This window comes from Diabrotica virgifera, chromosome 3, assembly GCF_917563875.1.
Source record: "Diabrotica virgifera virgifera chromosome 3, PGI_DIABVI_V3a".
Lineage (NCBI taxonomy): Eukaryota > Metazoa > Arthropoda > Insecta > Coleoptera > Chrysomelidae > Diabrotica > Diabrotica virgifera.
The window spans coordinates 231574681-231596719 of record NC_065445.1 but is presented as its reverse complement, the minus strand read 5'-3'; the positions used below and the strand labels follow the sequence as shown (position 1 = coordinate 231596719).

General features: G+C 34.3%; 1 protein-coding gene across 11 annotated transcripts in view; it reads right to left on the bottom strand.

The window, feature by feature from the left end:
• LOC114331769 (mitogen-activated protein kinase-binding protein 1) overlaps positions 1–22039 on the bottom strand; it is a 742485-nt gene that overhangs the window by 561688 nt on the left and 158758 nt on the right. For 2 of the 11 annotated variants that reach the window (XM_050645933.1, XM_028281411.2), the window contains exon 1: positions 14254–14458. The exons of the other annotated variants lie outside the window; for them this stretch is intronic. Coding sequence is in view for 1 of the 2 variants with exons in the window: in XM_028281411.2 (XP_028137212.1) it covers positions 14254–14268 (15 nt within the window). In the remaining variant the exon portion in view is untranslated. Of the gene's footprint in view, positions 1–14253; positions 14459–22039 lie in introns of those variants that run through there. 11 annotated transcript variants of the gene reach the window in all.

Below are 22039 nucleotides of genomic sequence, written 5' to 3'. Positions count from 1 at the left end.
TTTAAACAATTTATAAAAACTTATATATTTTGCTCTTTTTCTTATTTAAAAAAATAAATAAATTTTAAAAATCATTAGCGTGGATGTCCCCGACCTGATTTTTCAATGAATCCATAGCAATAATTTCATCATGGAGGTTTAATAACTTATTTTGTAATAGTTTACATGTACCCTAATAACCACTTATTCCAACCATACAACAACAGTTTTAAAATGTAATATAAATAACTTAATATGACAGCTTAAAGTTTGTCCCCAACTGTCCGCGTCATTAGCGTGGACCAACAGTTAACAGTTTAAAATTCCCGCGTGATATACCCAACCGGAAATTACCGTTTATATTTAAATTTCTATCCCCTCCAACAATACAGTTAAGGTATTTTTCCTGCGCAATATTTATTTAGTCTTCAGAGATACGCGTTAAAAAGTACGTGCACGTGGTCGTGTATTAAGCTTCGTCATTAGAGTGGAGGTAAGTTTTTCAGAAAAAATCAAAATTAAAAAAGTTAACTTATGATCATATTTGGCACTAATAAATAAGCTTTTAATTAGAATATCTTTCTTTATTCAAAAAATACTGAGGGAATTTTTATAAGAAAATATACACATTTTGTCATTAGAGTGGCTATTTACTTTCGTCATTAGCGTGCACAAATTAAACCACGCTAATGATGTTATGCCATGCTAATGATTTATTTTTTATCTTTGTAGATTACTTTGAAAAACTAACTTTGACTAGTAAATAATGGCATGCAAAAAGCAAAGTGAAGAAGAAAGAAAACGTAAAAAAGGGAATGCGAAAAAAAAAGGAGACAAAAAATTAAAAATAACGCAGAAAGATATATAATAGAGCAGGAAAATAAACATCAAATATATGAAAAAGCTAAGGAAAAGGGCATTGTTAAATTAAAAGAGGATTTAAGTCGCAGGGAACTAAAAGCAAAAAGGAAATCTTGGAAGGAGAATTCAAAAAAATATAGAAACCGGCAGAAATTTTTCAAAAATTTAAATGACAATACACCTCCAGTCAGTGAGAATGGTGAGCCTGAAGAACAAAACCCAGAAGTAAATTTTGAGGAAAATGAACCGTCCACTAGTTTTGCTTCGTCATTTAGTAGTACACCTATTAGCAGTGTAAGCAGACAAAAAAAGGGAAGGAAAAAGGGTTAAAAGACGAAACCAAACGAAATTATTTAGGGAACTAAAAAAAACTCAACAGGAAAATAAAAAATTAAAATGTAAATTTGAAATGTATAAAAAAAGATTTTACAGAGCCATTAAGAAAAAAAAGTCGGTTTTATCTCCTCAGTCAAAGGTTACAGAACTACTTAAAAATTCACTAACAGTCCCTAAGGAAGTAAAAAGACAATTACTTTTTGGAGAAGCTCTAAAAGAAGATCTTTCTTCTAAATTTTTATCCCTAAAAGGTGACAAGTCCAAACAAATATTTACAAAGGCAATAGAGTTTTCCCAACTTGAGAAAATATAAACTACTGAAAGATGCCAAACAATTCCTTCCTCCAGGTTTAAGGAGAGCCAATAGGAATAGAACAGAAGTTTTTAAATACGAAAGAAAATCATTTACTGGTTTTAGCTTTTTAAAAAAGACCATACATGACTTCTACTTACAAGAAGAAAACTCTCGTATATGCCCTGGTAAAAAAGACAGTTACAAGAAAATGCCAAAAAATGCAAAAAAGATACCTAAACAATACCTTAAAGAATTTATTTCACAAGTTTCAGTCAGAGTATCCATCATTGAAAGTGTCATATGCCTTATTTTGTAAAGTTCGCCCATTTTGGGTCATCTCTCAAAAATTAACGGGAAGGGATACATGCCTTTGTATACTGCATGAAAATGTAAAATTGCTTATAACAAGTTTATATACAAATAAAATAATATTGGAAAAGTACATAGATACACTTCTTGAAACTTTGTGCTGTTCAAAATACAATGAAGCATGTTTGGAACGAAAATGTGAAAATTGCAAATTTAAGAAGATATTCTACCATGTGGAAGATGAAATGTGGATAAGAAAATTTGAATATGAGAGGTGGATTACGCTAAAAGAAAAACGAATTAGTGTCAAAACTAAAAAGGACATTCTTGTTCAGATTACCAAAAAGGAGAAAGTGAGGTCTAATCCAGCAACACTAATTCAGAAATTAGAACTATATCAAAATAAAATTTTACGACATATTTTGACAATTAACCATCAATATTCAGTAATGAAGACATTAAAAGAAAGCCTAACTGAAAATGAAATTCTATTTCATATAGATTTTTCCGAAAATTTTCTCTGCAAGTATGCAAATGAAGCACAGTCTGTGCATTTTGGAGCATCCCGAGACCAAATAACACTTCATACTGGTATGATGTACCATAAATCAAAAAAAGAGGGTTTTTGTACCGTCTCCAAGTCCTTAAGACATGATCCTGCCTCCATAATGGCACATATGGAAATAATTATAAACCATTACCAGCATGAGTTAGAAACTGAATTTAAAACAATTCATTTTCTCTCAGACAGTCCAAGCAGCCAGTATCGAAATAAAAAAATGTTCTTTTACCTACAGCAAGTCTTACCAAAATTATTTCCACAAATCCAACATATTTCTTGGAACTATTCAGAGGCAGGACATGGAAAGGGAGCTCCAGATGGTATTGGTGCAACCATTAAAAGAACTGCAGATCAACTCATAACATTTAACCATGACATAAATAACTTTGATGTCTTTGTGAAATGTATTCAAGAAAACATCAGCAATATACATATCAAATGTCTTATTGAAAATAATATTGAAAAATTTGATGCTTTTCTGCCTCCACTACTAAAACCATATAAAGGGACAATGCAAACACATCAAGTAACTTGGAATCACATTACTCGAGAGCTGAGTTTTAGAACTTTAAGCTGCTTTAAATGCAGCTTTGAGAATTGTATTCATTATGCGATTGAAAATAAAGTAGCGCCGCTACAGTCTTCATATTTAAGTGAGGAAAATGACAATGGAAGAGCCACTGCTCGGCCTACAGGAATAGAAGAATTTAGTGAAGATACCTGGGTTACAGCTGTTTTTGATAATGATTGGTATCCAGGTAAGAGACTACAGTTTTTACTATACTGCTTTTCTTTACTTTAAAATTTAATTGTTAAATTTTATTAAGCTATACACTTTTTTACATTATGAAACATTATGACTGTTAACTTTATGATGAAAAATGGTAAAAGTTTTTTCTGGCCAGATATCGCTGATCGTCAAACTGTGACTACTAGAAATGGAATCTTATGTCAGCTAGTGCATCCACCTGAACCAGTTTCCAATAGATTCTACAAAATACAAGAATATGACTATATTGATAATTTATTTAAATCTTCAGTTTAGATGTTGTATGGTAAAGGAATGAAATCAAGTGAATGGTTTCACATAGCTGATGTTTCTTTTTTTATTATTTCTACATTTTTTTGGGGCAAAATGTTAAAATGAAATGTTCTTTTTTCTTTTAATATAAGTTGATTTTTGATGTAAACTTAGGGGTTGTTTTATTTTTTATCATTATAGTGGCAGGTAAATCATTAGAATGGACATTTTTTTTCAAAAAACCTATATATAAAAAGAATTAAGCTCAACTTTCTATCACATTTAATTAAGAACCTCTCAAAGTGCTTTATACATTATTTTCAAAAATTTAACAACAATATTTTTTTTTAAATCTAGTCAAGCCCAAAAAATTTATTTTGGAAGAAACACCCATATTATTACGCCCTTCAGCGAACAACTTTCCTCTGCTTCCCACATGTTTGTATTTTTTATCATTATGTTTCAAAATAAAATGTCAATCATCACGGAATATACACTGCGCGTCAGAGAAAACGGGCACCCCAAAATATAGGTTATTTTTAATGTTTCGTATCTCCTAAAAATGTTGTCCGATTTAAGTAATTTTTTTAATATGTTATAGCATTATTCTTTAACAATATCACTGTTATAATATTGTTACTAAACAGGTAAATTTTCATTGTATACCGGGTGTACGAATTAAACTGTGTTTTTTTCTCAAAGTTCGCAACACCCTGTGGAATATCCTAGCATTTATAAAATACTGAAATCAACACACAACTATAGCCTCAGGTTTTCTTAACATTCTGCTTTCTGATTCATTCACATATATTGGATAATACAAAAGTTAGGTACTTTAACAACTAGCCATGTTCTTCATCAGTACAGGGTGTTTCTAAATAAGTGCTACAAACTTTAAGGGGTATTTCCGCATTAAAAAATAATGATAGTTTGCTTTATAATCGTATGTCCGCAAATGCTTCGTTCCCGAGATACGGGATGTTGAATTTTTCTTACAAACTGACGATTTATTTATTGCTTTAAAACCGGTTGAGACATGCAAATGCAATTTGGTGGGTTTTAAGACGTAATTACTGCACATTTTTTGACATACAATTATGGATTTTATATTCACCATTGGCGTGCATACGGGTAAAATGATCGGTCATATTACTCGTATGCGCGCCAATGGTGAATATAAAATTCTTAATTGCATGTCAAAAAATGCGCAATAACTATCTCTTAAAAACTACCAAATTTCATTTGCATATCTCAACCGGTTTTAGGGCAATGAATAAATCGTCAGTTTGTAAGAAAAAATTCAACATTCCGTATCTTTGAAACGAAGCACTTGCGGACATATGTTTATGAAGCAAACGGTCATTATTTTTCATGCAGAATTACCCCTTAAAAATTGTCGCACTTATTTAGAAACAACCTGTACTGATGAAGAACATGGCTAGTTGTTAAAGTACCTAACTTTTTTATTATCCAACATAAGCGAATGAATAAAAAAACGTAATGTTAAGAAAACCGGAGGCTATAGGTGCGTTTTAATTTCAGTATTTTATAAATGCTAATTCCACAGGGTGTTGCGAACTTTGAGAAAAAAAAACACAGTTTGATTCGTACACCCGGTATACAATGAAAATTTACCTGTTTAGAAACAATATTGTCACAGCGATATTGTTAAAGAATAAGGCTTTAGCATATTAAAAAAAATACTTAAAAGGCATTAAAAATAACCCATTTTTTGGGGTGCCCGTTTTCTCTGACGCACTGTATATTATATCCCATTAGAAATGAGATAACGATGATCATGGTTGACCTTAACGCTACAACTGGTCGTGGTGCTGAAAGAGACATTACATAGAACCAATTATGCGCAGAGAACAACCTTTTAATAGCCAAAACTTCCCAGACACCTTTAAGAAGTACATTAAATCTATTAAAGCATACGCTTTAATCATAGCAGAAATCATAGCTTTAATCATAGCTTTAATCATAGCAAAGCAGAAATTCATAGCGATGAGAATATAGTTATAATGAGAATACAGTTATAACCAAACGAGGAGTGCAATAGGGTTGCGTCTTATCACCGCTATTATTTAATCTGTATTCGGATCTATATTCATATGCATTAGACAAGGTCCAAGGTGGAATCACGATCAACGGAATTAGTTTAAAAAACATTAGATAGGCTGATGATACCGTCCTAATAGCCAGAAACCCACAAGAATTGTAAATTTTATTTCGGTAGTTAGTCATAACAAAATGTTCTGTTTAAAATCTAAATGTTTCCAAAAATAAAATTCTTGTTTTTTTAAAGACACCAATAAACGTATATTTGTATGCTAATTGTTAAAGCCAAGGGATAAATAATAGAACAGGGAACTTCCATAAACTGTTTAGGGGCAAATAGCAACAGCCAATGTAACCAAACCAAAAAAATGAAATTCTATCAAAAATCGAACAAGCGAGGAAGACACTCACGAACATCAAAACATTTTTTACACGATCAGACCCTAGCCTGAATCTGAATAATCTAATGTTAAGGTTTCTCTGTCTGAAAGTTGAACGATAGACAGAAAAAAGACAAGTGCATTTGAGATGTATATACAGACGTATGCTGAGAATTCCATGGATGCGAAAAGTTACCAATGATAAGATACTTCGGCGCCTGAGTGAATAAAAAGAATTGCTAAACACGATCAAATGGAATAAAATACTTAATTCATGTGTTGAGAAGTGAAAGATGAAACTGTCTTTCGGCCCTTTTCCTAGACGAAAAGAAGGTAATACGTGACCGTGTCCTTTATTTGCTTTCTTCTATATTCGTCGTCTCTGTGCTTATATATTGTAAAAGCCAGATATACGGGATGCAGCCAGAAAGCAGTTTCTTAACGAAAAGTCTTGGATTTAAAATATGGTTTATTATTTTTATTTCAGTTATTTTAATTGTAGTAAACTTTGTATCTAGGGCTTTCCGTCTTCCTCGTTTTACGAGAGATGTCGCTGTTTTGCGACTCAAAGGTGGAATTAGTGCTTCGCGGTGATTTCCCTTAAATAGGCAGGCTGTTGATATTTGGTTTGAGTTGTGATGTGACTGCATAGCTCCACCGAGGACGCACGAGATGCAGAAATAGCTATCTGGAGATATGGTCCAACTCTGAATCTAATAAAAACAGAAACTGCTTTTTCCTTTTTCATCTTTACTCAGATTTGAGTAAAACTGTCTTTCGGCCCTTTTCCTTGACGAAAAGGAGGTAAATACGTGGCCAAAGCGTCCTTTATTTGCTTTCTTCTATATTCGTCGTCCCTGTGCTTATATATCAGGGGTGGCCAAACTGCGGCTCGCGAGCCACATGCGGCTCTTTGAATGATTACTTGTGGCTCTCGATTGTACCCAAGTTATTTTTCAATTTTGTATTAGATATGATTTAAAAAAAAAATTATTATCGTTCCATAATATGTGTTTTAAAATGTCTTTTAATTTACTGACAACAAACATGAAAGACTTTGTAACAAATTCCATTTCCATCCAAGATAAGAATGATATGACACATCGAAAACTGCGCTAACGAACATTACATAAGAGTGGCGCAATGTAAAAGTCAGTGATCAACCGAATCCAGACCGATTTTTGTATAACTCTTGCTACAGATGTAATTTGTAATTTGTATTAGGTACACATTTTGCATTTAAGTCATTTCACTCGACTTAGAAAAAAAATTTTACCATATTATACTAGAAAAACTTAACGAGTAGGTATATAAAAAAGCCGGAATATTGACCGAACTCCAAAATAGATTTGAAGACTTAAAATATGTTAAATCGTCTCTTCATTTTTTTCGGAATTCATTTGAAATGAACATAGTTCATAAGGTGAATTTTTTATTATTACCAATATATGACCCAAACAACATCTGGAGAATTAAAATTAATAGAGACGGAAGAAGATCAAGCTCGAAAATAAAACTATAAGTCGACGCCGAATACCGAATTTTGGAAATTTGTACCAGAATCCAAGAAGGTACCCTAAAAAAGAATGCTTGTCGAATTATTTCCATATTAGGAACAACGTACTTGTGTGGACCATTTTATTCCATTTTATAATTCGTGAAATCCTAACACCGATCAATATTACCTAACCAGCCTCTAAAAGAATTACTGAGAAGTCACATATTAATCACCAAATTCTAAAGAATTATCAAAAGAAGGAAAACAAAAATGTAATTAAGTTTAAATATTTCGTAATTGTATTTCGGTTTTCAGTAAGTAAAAGTTCTGTTAAAAAAATTGTAAATACCTTCTATACATAGATACTTTTTGAATAAGTATTTTATTGCGGCTCGCGAAAAAATTCAACTTATGAAAAGTGGCTCGGACTATTAAGAAGCTTGGCCACCCCTGTTATATATTGTAAAATCCAGAGATACGGGATGCAGCCAGAAAGCAGTTCCTTAACGAAAAGTCTTGGATTTTAAATATTGTTTATTATTTTTATTTCAGTTATTTTAATTGTTTTAATTGTAGGAAACTTTGTATCTAGGGCTTCGTCTTCCTCGTTTTACGAGAGATGTCGCTGTTTTGCGTCTCAAAGGTGGAACTATTGCTTTGCAGTGATTTCCCTTAAATAGGGTTGCAGCAAGACCAAGACCAAGACCGCCTTTTGGTTGCAAGACTAAGACCAAGACCAAGCTTGCAAGAACAAGACCAAGACCAAGACCGAACCTTGCAAGACCACGCAAGACCAAGACCAACCTGCAAGACTCTTGCACTTTTTTGAGAAAAATTGGTTTTTATTATTTAACTTTATTTTTTTAGTTCAATAATATATACTGACATTGTAAGAAACCTTAAACAATATCGAATTTTTAAAATACATAATATTTTGGTTACATTTTTAAGTCGTTTTGATTAAGTCAAACGGTTTGAATTTTCTCAACCTTCAAAGTGTCCAGAAGGCAAGTTTTCAAACGGCGACAGTTCAAGGACAATTGAAGTTACTAGTAAGACAAAAAAATGTAATTATAGATAGGGTAATCCATTAAAAAAAAATGCAATTAAAAACGATTTTTTATGTAAGTACCAGTAGTTTTCGCTTTTTTGTCTAATAAAAATACTGACACTTATTTCAATTCTTTTCGCATAATCGAGGAAAAATGTAGGTCGTTAAATTTAAAATGAATACAAAAAATATCCTAATAGATTTTGAAAAGGGATTCACAATGCTGTGAAAGCATTGTGGCCTGAATAAAAAATAACTGGTTGTCGATTGTAATGTGTCAAGCTTGGTATCGCAAAATCCAAAGCTTAGGTTCAGTTTCTGAATATAATGACAAAAATTCCGATACTGGGAAATTTTTAAAATTATTTTTTGGAATAATTTTTTACAATCAACGAAAGTTGGAAGTTGAATTATTTGTGAAAATCCCGGATGACAAACGTGTAAAGAATTTTACTGATTTCATAGTTGAAAACTATTTGGAAGAATCTAGGTTTTCCCCAGAAAGGGCCAGTAGTACAAATAGTATGTGCCGCACTTGAAATGCATGCGCATCATTTCAGTGTATTTTAAATTCTAGTTTTTACTACCCACATCCGAATATTTTCAACTTTTTAAATGTCATAATGGGTATTCAATCCAAAAATATGTGAAAATAAAAAGTGCGAATAACTCGTGTTACGAGAGCAATGTAGTTTAAATAAAATTAAAGAACTGCAAGATAACAAATTACAGAATTAAGCGTTTATAACTCCCCATTAGGTTTAGTTATTATGTTATAGTATTAGGTCTATAAATAGGTATAGTAAATATGTACGTATTTAATAAAAAGTATGTTTTAGTTAGTTTATAAAAAAAGTTAATTATATTAAATAATGATTAAATAGAGTAAAAAATATTTGATTTTTGTATTCTCTTAAAAAATTTTAATTTATGTTCTTAAATTTGACCCTCGTAGGATAAATACTACAGTGTTCGAGTGAAAGGAGCAGATCATTATCTGTTAACAACTATAAACCGTTTATCCCTTTTCGTAAAATCCGTGAATTGAAGGTCCCCGACCATTTGTGGCACCTTTAAGAAGGTCTTTTTCTTTAATATTTTATTAAAATACAGGGGCAATAAACAATAATCCAGACTCAAGACGTGGTCTGAAGGCAGGCGGCAGGTATCGACAGCATGCAAAACACAACGTGACACAACCGAAGGCCGGCAATTGCAACAAGGGTTGTAAATGCAGGTTTTTCCTACTGAGACACATTACCGTTATAAAAATATACTCTAATCTCTTTATATAGAGAGAAATAATTAGGTCATTAGGTGAATGTATAATGTTAAAATTGGTATCCGTTTGAAACTACATTCTACATTCTGTTAAAATTTAAAAGCAAAAAATATAGTTTCATTCTTCACATCTTTATTTATTTCAATATACATTTTATTCGAAATTGTTTGGTTCAAATTATTACTACCAGAAAAGCAAGACCAGCAAGACTCTTGCAGCAAGACCAAGACCAAGAACAAGACCGGCTAGTGCAAGACCAAGACCAAGACTAGCCTGGTCTTGTTCTTGTTTTGCTCATCACTAGTTTGACCACTCACCCGCAGAAATCTTTCTTACACCAGTTTCCACAGATATAATTGCCATTTGAATCGGCAACCTTCGAAAGGAGGCGGTGCAAGAAGAAGAAATTCTTATATCCGACGATGATATAGTGTAGTGCAAGTGATTTTTATAGTTCTGACTATTAAATCTTAAGTCACGACACGCGTTGGTTAATGCTGTAAGATTTTAAGTGGATTAAGAGAGATTATAATTATTGCAAAAAATATTAAAAATCAAAATCATAACAACAACCTTGATTGGCACCTTAATTATCTATTGCTTAATAATTAGGTGGGATCCTAAGACTATTAATAGAAAAATGGAATGTAACAAAACAAAGAATTTTTATTTTATAATTTATGGTCCGTTCTAAACAGATATTTGAATAATGAAATACAAAACAGTTGGTAATAGAACTTACAACTGTGTTGAGTATAAATCTTGCATATATTCTTTGTTATACGAGTCAGTATAAAAAACAATATAATAAAAACATTATATAAAACAACACTAGGATACAAATATGTAAAAATGGAAGTCAAGAGAAAAATTCACAATACGATAACAATGTCAATAATAAGCAAGCGAAAACTGGACAATTCATAAAAAAACATGAGTCAAAAATGAACGCAATCAAAATGCAATATTTGAGAAAAATGTACGGGAAAAACAAAACAGAACAGCATAAGAAATGAAGATATCAGACAAATGGCAAAGCAGAAACCTATTACTGAGTACATTAAACAGAAGCAAATGTTCTGGTTCGGATATACATATTAATCGAATGAAACCAGAAAGAATTACAAGGTAAATATTAGAATTGGAAGGTAGAAGGAAAATGAGAAGGGGAAGACCGAGAAGGAAATGGATAGATGAGATCCAAGAAATAGGAGGGAATAAAGGGAAAATTATTGAAGCAATAAAGACTGGCCAAAACTAGAAATGCATAGAAAAATGGGTAGGTTTCGGAATCCCTATCCGATGATTGAGAGGGCAAAAGGATATGATAAGAAGAAATATATAGGATACATGTAACCTGATAGACTGGAATCTTGTAGTACTTTGTTTAGATTTTGTTTCATCATCATCTTGATGCTACAGCCCTTAGAGGGCCTCGACCTTCTCAAGCTTTCTACGCCATTCTGTTCTGTCCCTTACTTGCATTTTCAAGTTGCCGACTCCGATCTTCCCGGCATCTTGTGTTACCCCGTCCATCCACCTCAGCTTTGGTCTACCCCGTCTTCTCATTTCCACGGGTTGCGCTGTTAGAATATTTTTTATCATGTTCGATTCAGGGGCCGGGCCACATGGTCTGCCCACTGCAGGCATTTTCGCTTAATTATAGTGGCAATTAACTACTGTGGCGAGCTATATAAAAATAACGAGGTATCAGCAGAAAATCAGTGGCCTTCTGACTACCCTAGAGAACCTACTGTCTTACTCGCTGAAGTCAAAGATGCAATTAAATCACTAAAGAGAAATAAATCCCCAGGCATTGATTCAATACCATGTGAAATACTACAGTTACTAGGTAACAAAGGATTACATATCATCCATTCTATCTGTGTCGCTGTTTGGAATTCAGGAAAATGGCCATCTGATTGGTGTACCTCAATTTATATCCCACTACACAAAAAAGGAACTACTACCAGATGTGAAAACTACCGCACACTGTCACTAATAACACATGCTAGTAAAATCTTGTTGCATATCATCAAAAACAGATTAAAAACCTATCTACATTACCAAATACCTCAGGAACAAGCGAGGTTTGTAAAGGGTAAATGTACAAGGGAACAAATCCTGAACTTGAGACAACTCATTGAAAAGTCTAGAGAATTTCAAGTACCCATGATTATATGCTTCGTTGACTACCAAAAGGCATTTGATTGTGTAAGCTGGATAAATCTGTGGTCAATTTTAATAGAAATGGGCGCACCAATGCACCTGGTGACACTTATTAAAAATCTGTACCAGTCTAATATGGCGACAGTACGACTAGATCAGAAGTTCTCAAACAAATTCAAGACCGAGAGAGGTGTTAGACAAGGATGCGTGTTGTCACCTGACTTATTTAACATTTATGGTGAACATGTCATGAGGATGGTTTTAGAAGGATGGGCCGGTGGAGTGACAGTAGCTGGTAGAAAAATCTCCAATTTAAGATTTGCTGATGACACTACACTTATAGCAGCAAATGAGCAAGAAATGTTTGATCTTCTGCGAAGAGTTGAGTACGAAAGCAATAAAGTTGGTCTGAAAATCAATAAAGCTAAGACAAAAATAATGGTGGTCGACAGATTTGACACTATTCAACTGACTATTACAGGAATACCAGATAGTAAACACGTTTATCTATCTCGGGTCTAGTATAACTAACGATGTGGCAAAGAATGCGATGAGTCGCCTAACTAAACTTTGGAAAGACAGATCTCTCTCTCAAAATATCAAGATGAGACTGGTGAATGCCCTTGTATTCTCAATATTTCTATACGGAGCAGAGACTTGGACTCTTCGCGCATGCGAGCGCCAAAAAATTGATGCCTTTGAGATGTGGTGCTGGAGAAGAATGCTGCGCATACCTTGGACACCTCATAGGACAAACGTTTCTATTCTAAACCAACTCAATATTAAAAAAAGGCTGTTCACAATATGTCTGCAACGAATTCTGCAATTCTTTGGTCACGTGGTTCGCAGAGGTGACGACAGTTTGGAGAGATTAATTGCTTCTGGAAACGTTCCGGGGAGAAGATCAAGATGGTCTGACCAAATAAAGCATTCAGCTGGAAACTCATTCTGCGAAGCTCTTAGAGCAGCTGAAGATAGAGACCAATGGAGAAACATTGTTAGGAATATTGGAAGAAATCACGATCATCAGTAATGGGGAAACGACAGGAGAGAGAGATAGTGGCAATATCTTTTCCACCAAACGTATGCTTATGATATTCTGCAGTTCAAAATTATATCTACGCCTCCATTTTAGATTAGATTTTGTTTGAATGTACATATACAGGGTGTCCCGAAAATATTGGTCATAAATTATACCACAGATTCTGGGGTCAAAAATAGGTTGATTGAACCTCACTTACCTATATACAATAGTGCACACAAAAAAAGTTACAACCCTTTGAAGTTACAAAATGAAAATAAATTTTTTTTTCATATATCGAAAACTCTTAGAGATTTTTCATTAAAAATGGACATGTGGCATTCTTATGGCAGCAGCATCTTAAATAAAAATTAAAGTAAAATTTGTGTGCCCCATAAAAATTTTTATGGGGGTTTTGTTCTCTTAAACCCCCCCAAACTTTTGTGTACGTTCTAATTTAATTATTATTGTGGCACCATTAGTTAAAAACACTGTTTTTAAAACATTTTGCCTCTTAGGACTTTTTAGATAAGCCAGTGTTTATCGAGATATTTTGAATATTTATCGAATCCACCACATATGTATTTGTATATGGTTAAGTATGATTATAGAGACCTGTTAATAATCTGAAAATGTATTTTTATAATTTACATTTTTAGGTATATTTTGAAAAAGAAGCCACATCTCAATAAAAGGTGACTTATCAAAAAAATACTAGAGGCAAAAAAGTTTTAAAAACACTGTGTTTAACTAATGGTACCACAATAATAGTTTAATTGGAATGTACACAAACATTTGGTGGTTTAAAGGAACAAAACTCCCATAAAAATTTTATGTAAATATATTAAAAAAGAAGCCGCATCTCGATAAAAACTCGCTTATCGAAAAAATACTAAGAGGCAAAAAAGTTTTAAAAACGTTGTGTTTAACTAATGGTACCACAATAATGAATTAGTTGGAACGTACACAAAAGTTTGGGGGCGTTTAAGAGATCAAAACCCCCAAAAATTTTTATGGGGTGGACAAATCTCACTATAATTTTGTTTTAAGATGATCCTGCCATAGGAATGATACATGTCCATTTTCAATAAAAAATCTTTAATAGTTTTCGATATATTGAAAAAAAATGGATTTTCATTTTGTAACTTCAAAGGGCTATAACTTTTTTTATGAGCACATTTGTACTAAGGTAAGTTAGGTTCAATCGAACTATTTTTGACTCCAGAATGTGTGGTATACTTTATGACCAATCTTTTCGGGACACAATGTATATGATAGGTTTTTGAAGTATAGTTGTTATATTATTAGTGTAGTCTACAATTTTGTTATACATTTCATATCGCATTAGTTTTTTTTTCACCAAATTTTTGTGTTTAAATCATATCAAAAACCCTTTCAAAATTCATAAACTTCATTAAGTAACTGTACCTGTTGAAGATTCATGCTATAAGAAATAACTTCACTTCCGATTCGATCACTTTTCCACCATATTTCACCATTCCAAAACGACACACAATATCCACAGAAATAGAAGATTCTCCGTTCGCGATTCCAACTATGTGCGGCTAAAAACAACGACGAGGACGAACGCAAATCGCCATCCACGAGGTGCAAGACATCAAAAACAACTGACTAACGTTACAGCGACACGGTGTACGTATCGACGTCACGCGATTCCATCCAAAGAGTGCCGCGGCCGCGGATGTGGGGTTAAGGTAGCGTATACGTAGTCCACTAGGTGCTCGGCACTCTAGATTTTTCCTTTTTCATATCGTATTTGTTTTTGCTATTGTTTGGATTTTTGTTGTTATTGTCTTTATCGAAAGTTATTCGCGAGGAATAAAGTAAATGTAGATTCTTGCATAGGCATTAACTTTTGTTTACAGTAACAATAGACCTGGGGCATTCGCCAGATATTTAAGTAAGTCTCAATTAAACATTTAAGAGCTTTTATTAATCGAAATATCTAATTTCAACACTTCCTTCGGATGACCAAGGTGGTAAATTTTTACCCCAATGTATGTTTTACTAACATACTTAGAAATATTTTCAATTTTAAACTCATTATTTTTTTATTTGACTTTAAATCATTCTAGATACCCTCACATTTTGTAATAAAAAAATTTCCTATATTTTACGAAAAAAAAATTCTGAATTTGGGGTCAAAGACGAACTCCCTTGGCCTTCCATGTTCCAATTTTATAATAAGTAAATATCGTCTATTATGTGGAACTGTATGTAAGAAACACTCCAATATTGAAAAAAAATTGTTTGTTAAACCTGTGGCCACGTAAATTAGGGTATATTTTAAAATTCTTTTAGTTCTAAGTCCAGAATGACAATTCCTGTTTTTGTTCAGTTGTAATTAAAAATATGTTTTACTAACTTTTATTTATCTATTGAAAAAATAGTAATATTAAAATTACCAATACATTATTTTATTTTTTAAAAAACTTCATTTTTTTTGTCAAGTTGTCATTTTTGACTAGGGGTCATTTTTGACCCCCGTTGGTCATGCGTGTAACAAAAAAAGGTTGGTCATCGGAAGGTTAAGATACGTTCAAGTGCCTGTATAAGTTTTGAGATCTACAATATCAAAACAAATGGGAGAACTACACAAGTCACAGGAAACATCAAAACGGAAATCAAATCATACAGTGTGTCAATTTGAAAAGTTGCCACTCCCTATAATTTGGTCCCTATATAAAATATAAAAATATGCAAAAACACGTCCAATTTTTTTGTGAGGGGGACATTTTGTAGACCAGTTTTCAACTAAATTACGTCAACCCTCTAGCGGAGGCGGACACTACCCCTAAAATCTTTAATGGCACGGGGGGTTAAGTGATACCTCATTTTAAAGGTGATTCAATTACCTTTTTAAAAATACCACATACGTTATATTTCTTTTCAGTACTTTTGGAAAAATCTTGGACTCAATACTCTAAAAAAATTTTGGAGTTCTGAACTCGATACTAAATATCTTTACGGTTTTACTTGATTTTTCCAAAAATACTCCAAAAAAATACTGTAAATACTCCAATACCCAAAAAAATTCGATGTTGAGTTCAATACTCCAAAAAAAGTTTTGGAGTTCTAAACTCGATACTTAATATCTGTATGGTTTCACTTGATTTTTCCAAAAGTACTGAAAATAAATATAATGTATAATGTATATAATGTGAAATTTTTGAAAAGGTAATCGAACAATCTTTAAAATGAGGTATCACTCAACCCCCCTTTCTATTAAAGATTTTGGGGGTTGTGTCCGCCCCCGTTAGAAGGTTAATGTAATTTAGTTGAAAACTGGTCTACAAAATGTCCCCCTCACAAATAAATTTGACATGTTTTTGCATGTTTTTAGATTTTCTATAGGGACCAAATTATAGGGAGTGGCAACTTTTCAAATTGACACCCTATATAGAATAGACAACAGACCATCAAATCATTTAGAACAGAAAACACAAGAAATCGATTTTAAATACAGCACCTAACGACTTAAAACTTTTTGCATTGTGTTCAGGATGACGCGTCGCGTCGTCAGGAAAAAAGTCTACAATAGAAAAATGGGTGGAAATCCATAATTGCATTTGAAAGTGCAAAAGTGCATAAACGTGTCAAAATTAATATATTAAGGGAAAGATTATGTTATTCGGGGTGTTCTTGGGGTCAATGAACACGAACACGCCATCAAAACCTACTCCTGGAGCAGCAGGTACCCAGGGTCACTGCTAAAGCACGTCATCTGGAATTTCGGGGATTTTAGGCACTAAATTGATGCAAAAAGATTACTTGGAAGTTTTTGGGGGTCACTGAACACGAATACGCTATCAGAACCGATCCGGGAGCACCTGGTGCCTACGGTCACTGCTAAAGCAAGCCATCTTCTGGAGTTTCGAGAATTTTCGACACTAAATGAATGCAAATACACTGCGCGTTAAAGAAACCGGGCACCCCAAAAAATGGTTTGATGTCTCGTATCTCCTAAACCTGTTGTCCGATTTAAGTAATTTTAATATGTTATAGCCTTTTCTTTAGCCTTTTCTTTAGCTGTAATAATATTGTTGCTAAACAGGTAAATTTTCATTGTATACCGGGTGTACCAATCACACTGTGTTTTTTTCTCAAAGTTCCCAACACCCTGTGAAATATTCTAGCATTTATAAAATACTGAAATTAAAGCCCAACTATAGCCTCAAGTTTTATTCGCATTCTGTTTTTTGATTCATTCGCTTATGTTGGGTAATACAAAAGTTAGGTAGTACTTTAACAACTAGCCATGTTCTTCATCACTATAGGGTGTTTTTAAATAAGTGCGACAAACTTTAAGGGGCAATTCTGCATTAAAAAATAATGACAGTTTGCTTCATAATCGTATGTCCGCAAATGCTTCGTTTCCGAGATACGGGATGTTCAATTTTTTCTTACAAACTGATGATTTATTTATTGACCTAAAACCGGATGCGTTTTTAAGAGATAGTTATTGCGCATTTTTTGACATGCAATTAAGAATTTTATATTCACAATTGGCGAGCGTACGGGTAATATGACCGATCATATTACCCTTATGCACGCCAATGGTGAATTTGAAATTGTTAATTGTATGTCAAAAAATGTGCAATAACTACGTCTTAAAACCCATCAAATGTCATTTGCATATCTCAACCGGTTTTAAAGCAATAAATAAAGCAAACTGTCATTATTTTTTAATGCAGAATTACCCCTTAAAGTTTGTCGCACTTATTTAGAAACACCGTGTATTGATGAAGAAGAAACAGTAGCGATCAACAGGTAGCAAAAACGCGTTCCAAGATTGCGGCTGTAATTTTGAACATTTTTTCGAGATATTTGGCACACGTATTCGTAATATAATAAAGAATGGGGGGTACAGAGCCCAATTTAAAAAATATATTAATATGTGGAAATTACTCTGTAATTAAATAAAAAATTAAAAAACGAGCCTGTACCGCCATTAAGAAGACCAAAAAAATACACTTTCTTCAAATAAACTTTTTTATCCGATGCCTAGATTTTGTGTCATTTTGGAACTACTAAAATTTTTTATTTCATTAGTAGTTCCAAAATGACACAAAATCTGGGTCTAGGACGTTTCATCGCCGCCAGTTCATCGCCGCCAGTTCATCGCCGCCGTTTCGATGCCGCCAGTTCATCGCCGGCCGATTCATCGCCGGCCGTTTCGATCCCGCCGGTTCATCGCCAGTCAGTTAATCGCTAACTGATATATTTCCTAATTTTCGACCAATTTTCGACAGTTACATTTATTATTTATTTTTAGTATTAATTAGGAATTCTAGGAAATGCGAGATATGACCATTCCCGTTGCCATACTTAATCTTTTAATAGACTTTTAAACTTTTATAATATAAAATATAATTTAACACTACAAATTTAATACTGTTTAGTATCAAATTTAGGAGAAGTAGAAATAGAACAGTACATTAATATAATAATATTTTTTATCTATTTATTTGTCATAAGTTTTGAACTGAATTTAACGTTGTGTCGTGTCATCTCCCATAATACAAGACACAGAATCAACTGACTAACTGGCGATGAAACGTCCGGCGATGAAACGGCCGGCGATGAAATGGACTGGCGATGAACCGGCGGCATCGAAACGGCGGCGATGAACCGGCGGCGATGAAACGTCCCATTCCGACAAAATCTAGGCATCGGATAAAAAAGTTTATTTGAAGAAAGTGTATTTTTTTGTTTTTCTTAATGGCGGTACAGGCTCGTTTTTTTAATTTTGTATTTAATTACAGAGTAATTTCCACATATTAATATATTTTTTAAATTGTGCTCTGTACCGCCATTCTTTATTATATTACGAATACGTGTGCCAAATATCTCGAAAAAATATTCAAAATTACAGCCGCAATCTTGGAACGCATTTTCGCTACCTGTTGATCGCTACTGTTTCCTCTTAAGAACATGTCTAGATGTTAAAGTATCTAACTTCTGTATTATAGAACATAAGCGAATGAATCAAAAAACAGAATGTTAAAAAACCTGAGGTTTTAATTTCAGTATTTTATAAATTCTAGAATATTGCACAGGGTGTTGCGAACTTTCAAAAAAAAACACAGTTTGATTCGTACACCCGGTATACCATAAAAATTTACCTGTTTAACAACAATATTATTACAGCGACATTGTTAAAGAATAAGGCTATAACATATTAGAAAAATCACTTAAATCGGACAACAGGTTTCGGAGATACAAGACATCAAAAATGACCCGTTTTTTGGGGTGCCCGTTTTCTCTGACGCGCAGTGTAGATTACTAGGGGGTTTTGGGGTCACTGGACACGAATACAACATCAGAACCGACGCCAGGAGCACCTGGTGCCTAGGGCCACTGCGAAGTCACGTCATCTTCTGCAGTTTCGAGGATTCTCGGCACTAAATTGATACAAACAGATTACACAAGGGGTTTTTGGGGTTCATAAACATGAATACCCTATTAGAACCGAAAACCGGAGCACCTAGTGCCCACGGTCACTGCTAGGGCAGGCCATCATTTGGAGTTTCGAGGACATTCGGCACTAAATACATGTAAATAGATTACTAGGAGGTTTTGGGGTCACTGGACACGAATACGCCATCAGAACCGACCTCCGGATCACCTGGTGCCCAGGTTCACTGCTAAGTCAAGTCATAAAGAGTTTCGAGGGCTTTTGGGCACAAGGTGCAACGGAGGTCGGTTCTGTATGTGTATTCTTGTTCAGCACCCAAAAAAACTCCCGAGTTATCTGTTTGCATCAACTTAGTGCCGAAAACCCTCGAAGCTCCAGATGACGTGCATTGAGACCATGAACACCAGGTGCTCCGGTGGTCAGTTCTAATAGTGTATTCGTGTTCAGCGACCCCAAAATCCCCCTTATAACAAAATTTGGGTGCATTTTAAGCAATGTAAATGCAATTATACATTTACACTCATTTTTCTATTGTAGACATTTTTCCTGACGTCATCCCGAACTCAATGCAAAAAGTTGCAAGTATCTATAGGTGCTGTATTTAAACATCGAATTATTTTTTCCTAAATACTCTGGTCTAATAATGATATAGTGCAGCCGATATGCATTAAGATCCTCTGCTCTTGGCCTGATATATCCGGTGGCAGAATACTGTGCTCCAGTGTGGCTAAATAGCAGGCATACCCACCTGGTCGACACCCAACTAAACCGTACTATGCGTATGATAATAGGCACAATTAAGCCCACCCCTACAATGTGGCTACCTACCCTTAGTAATATAGCACCACCCAACCTACGCCGCGAACATGCATTGGTTAAAGAATATAACAAAATAATGGACAGTCGCCAGCTTCTAGTCCACAACGACATCCCCGATTTTCTTGGAAACCGTCTCCGATCCAGGTTACCCCCTCTACAATCTGCTCAAGAGCTGCAGCAATCCAACTTTGACTTAAATACCCGATGGAGAGAAGATTGGGAAATTAGGACAGATCCGCATTACCATAGTCTACCGGACATCATAGAGAAACCTGGCGAATTTGAACGTCCCCGTAAGATTTGGGCAGCCCTTAATCGAATTCGAACAAACTGTGGAAGATGCGCCGACTCCCTCCACAGATGGGGTAAACTCCCCTCGCCTTCTTGTGACTGCGGCGCTGCAAGACAGACGATCAGTCACATTGTTCAGGACTGCCCACGCAGAGCATACACAGGCGACCCTATAGACTTTGTAATGGCAACCGAAGGGTCAATCGAATATATAAAAAAATTGGACATCTGTTTGTGATGCATTGTATAATGCATAAATCTAAATATATTCTGTGATATACTTAAGCCATACGCTAAATAAATTGCTGCGATACTGTCGCTGTGACGACGACGTGTTTTGTCTAATAGATAACATTGAACCGACGACTACAGCACAGCTGGAATGGGTTCTTCAGAATCGGAGGAAGATTTGATCTTGCTAGTTGCTTTAGCATAATAAATAATAATAAAATAATAAGTGAATAAAAACTCTAAATTAAAATACTTGATAAAATACGAGATTCTTTTATCTCTTGGCCTATTCCATCCCATAATGCATCCTTCTTTCTGATGTTTTTATAATCCTGGTGTGCCAAATCATAAAAAATTGGATAATTTTTAACCAATTCTATTAATTTCTCTGTTGGAACTATTGTAAATTCGCAACGACAACGACAGAAAATGCAGCCGGCTGCGTTAACAAAATATAACGCAGTACTAACGCTATGGCTGCGAGATATCGTCGCGCCAATGTGTTGGTTCTCGTTATAGTAGGGGAGCCCAAGCGGAGCTTTTTGCAGTTACTCGAGCGCGTCAGAATATTACATGGGGAGAAACCTTGTACACTGAAAATGTACCTCTACCATATATTGGCTTTTAATGCAGGGGAGCTCGTTAAGGGGGCCGAACAAAAAATATATCCCTACAAAAGCTCGAAATCGTCAGATTAAGATAAGGTAAGTTAAGTACATGCAAAACAGCGTATATTTAAAAAATCTGACGATTTGAGTGGGGCGTAAGGAAATGGGTGAGTCCCAAAGTTTCACAAGACAAAAGTGAATATTTCGCGAAAGGAATGACATATCGAGAAACTACCCACGACGGTGAGGTTTGGATTACTTTAAAATCTTAAATGGGAGCCCCCACTTTTTATTACAGATTTGGATTCCTTACGTAAAAATAAGTAACTTTTATTCGAGACATTTTTTCGAATTATGGATAGATGGCGCTATAGTCTAAAAAAACGATTGTTGGAAATGGAAAATTAAGTTAAAAATGGAAGTCCCCACTAAAGTGGAAAACTTAACTTAACTTTTTTTTGGTTTTAGGACCTACTCTTCACAACCCAATAGGTCCCCAAAGCGCTCGAGTGACTGCACATTTAGAATACTTTGCTCCCCTACCATTAATCGCCGTGGCCGTTCGTCTCGCGAAAATTTCGCATTGCGATGCTATCGTCGACGCACCGATTAATCGCAGCAATTTGTTCATTCCTTAATAACATAAAAACGGCGTGAAAAGTTCACAATATCTTTAATATTCGAATTACATTCAAAACTGGTAACACCTTTTAAAGATGTACCAAGTGCATCCTAAACTCGCTAACTTGTTAGAGATCCACTTTTTTATAACGTGAAATTTTTTTATTTGTTTAAAACCAGTTTCGTTGTTTAATTAGTTCCAAAT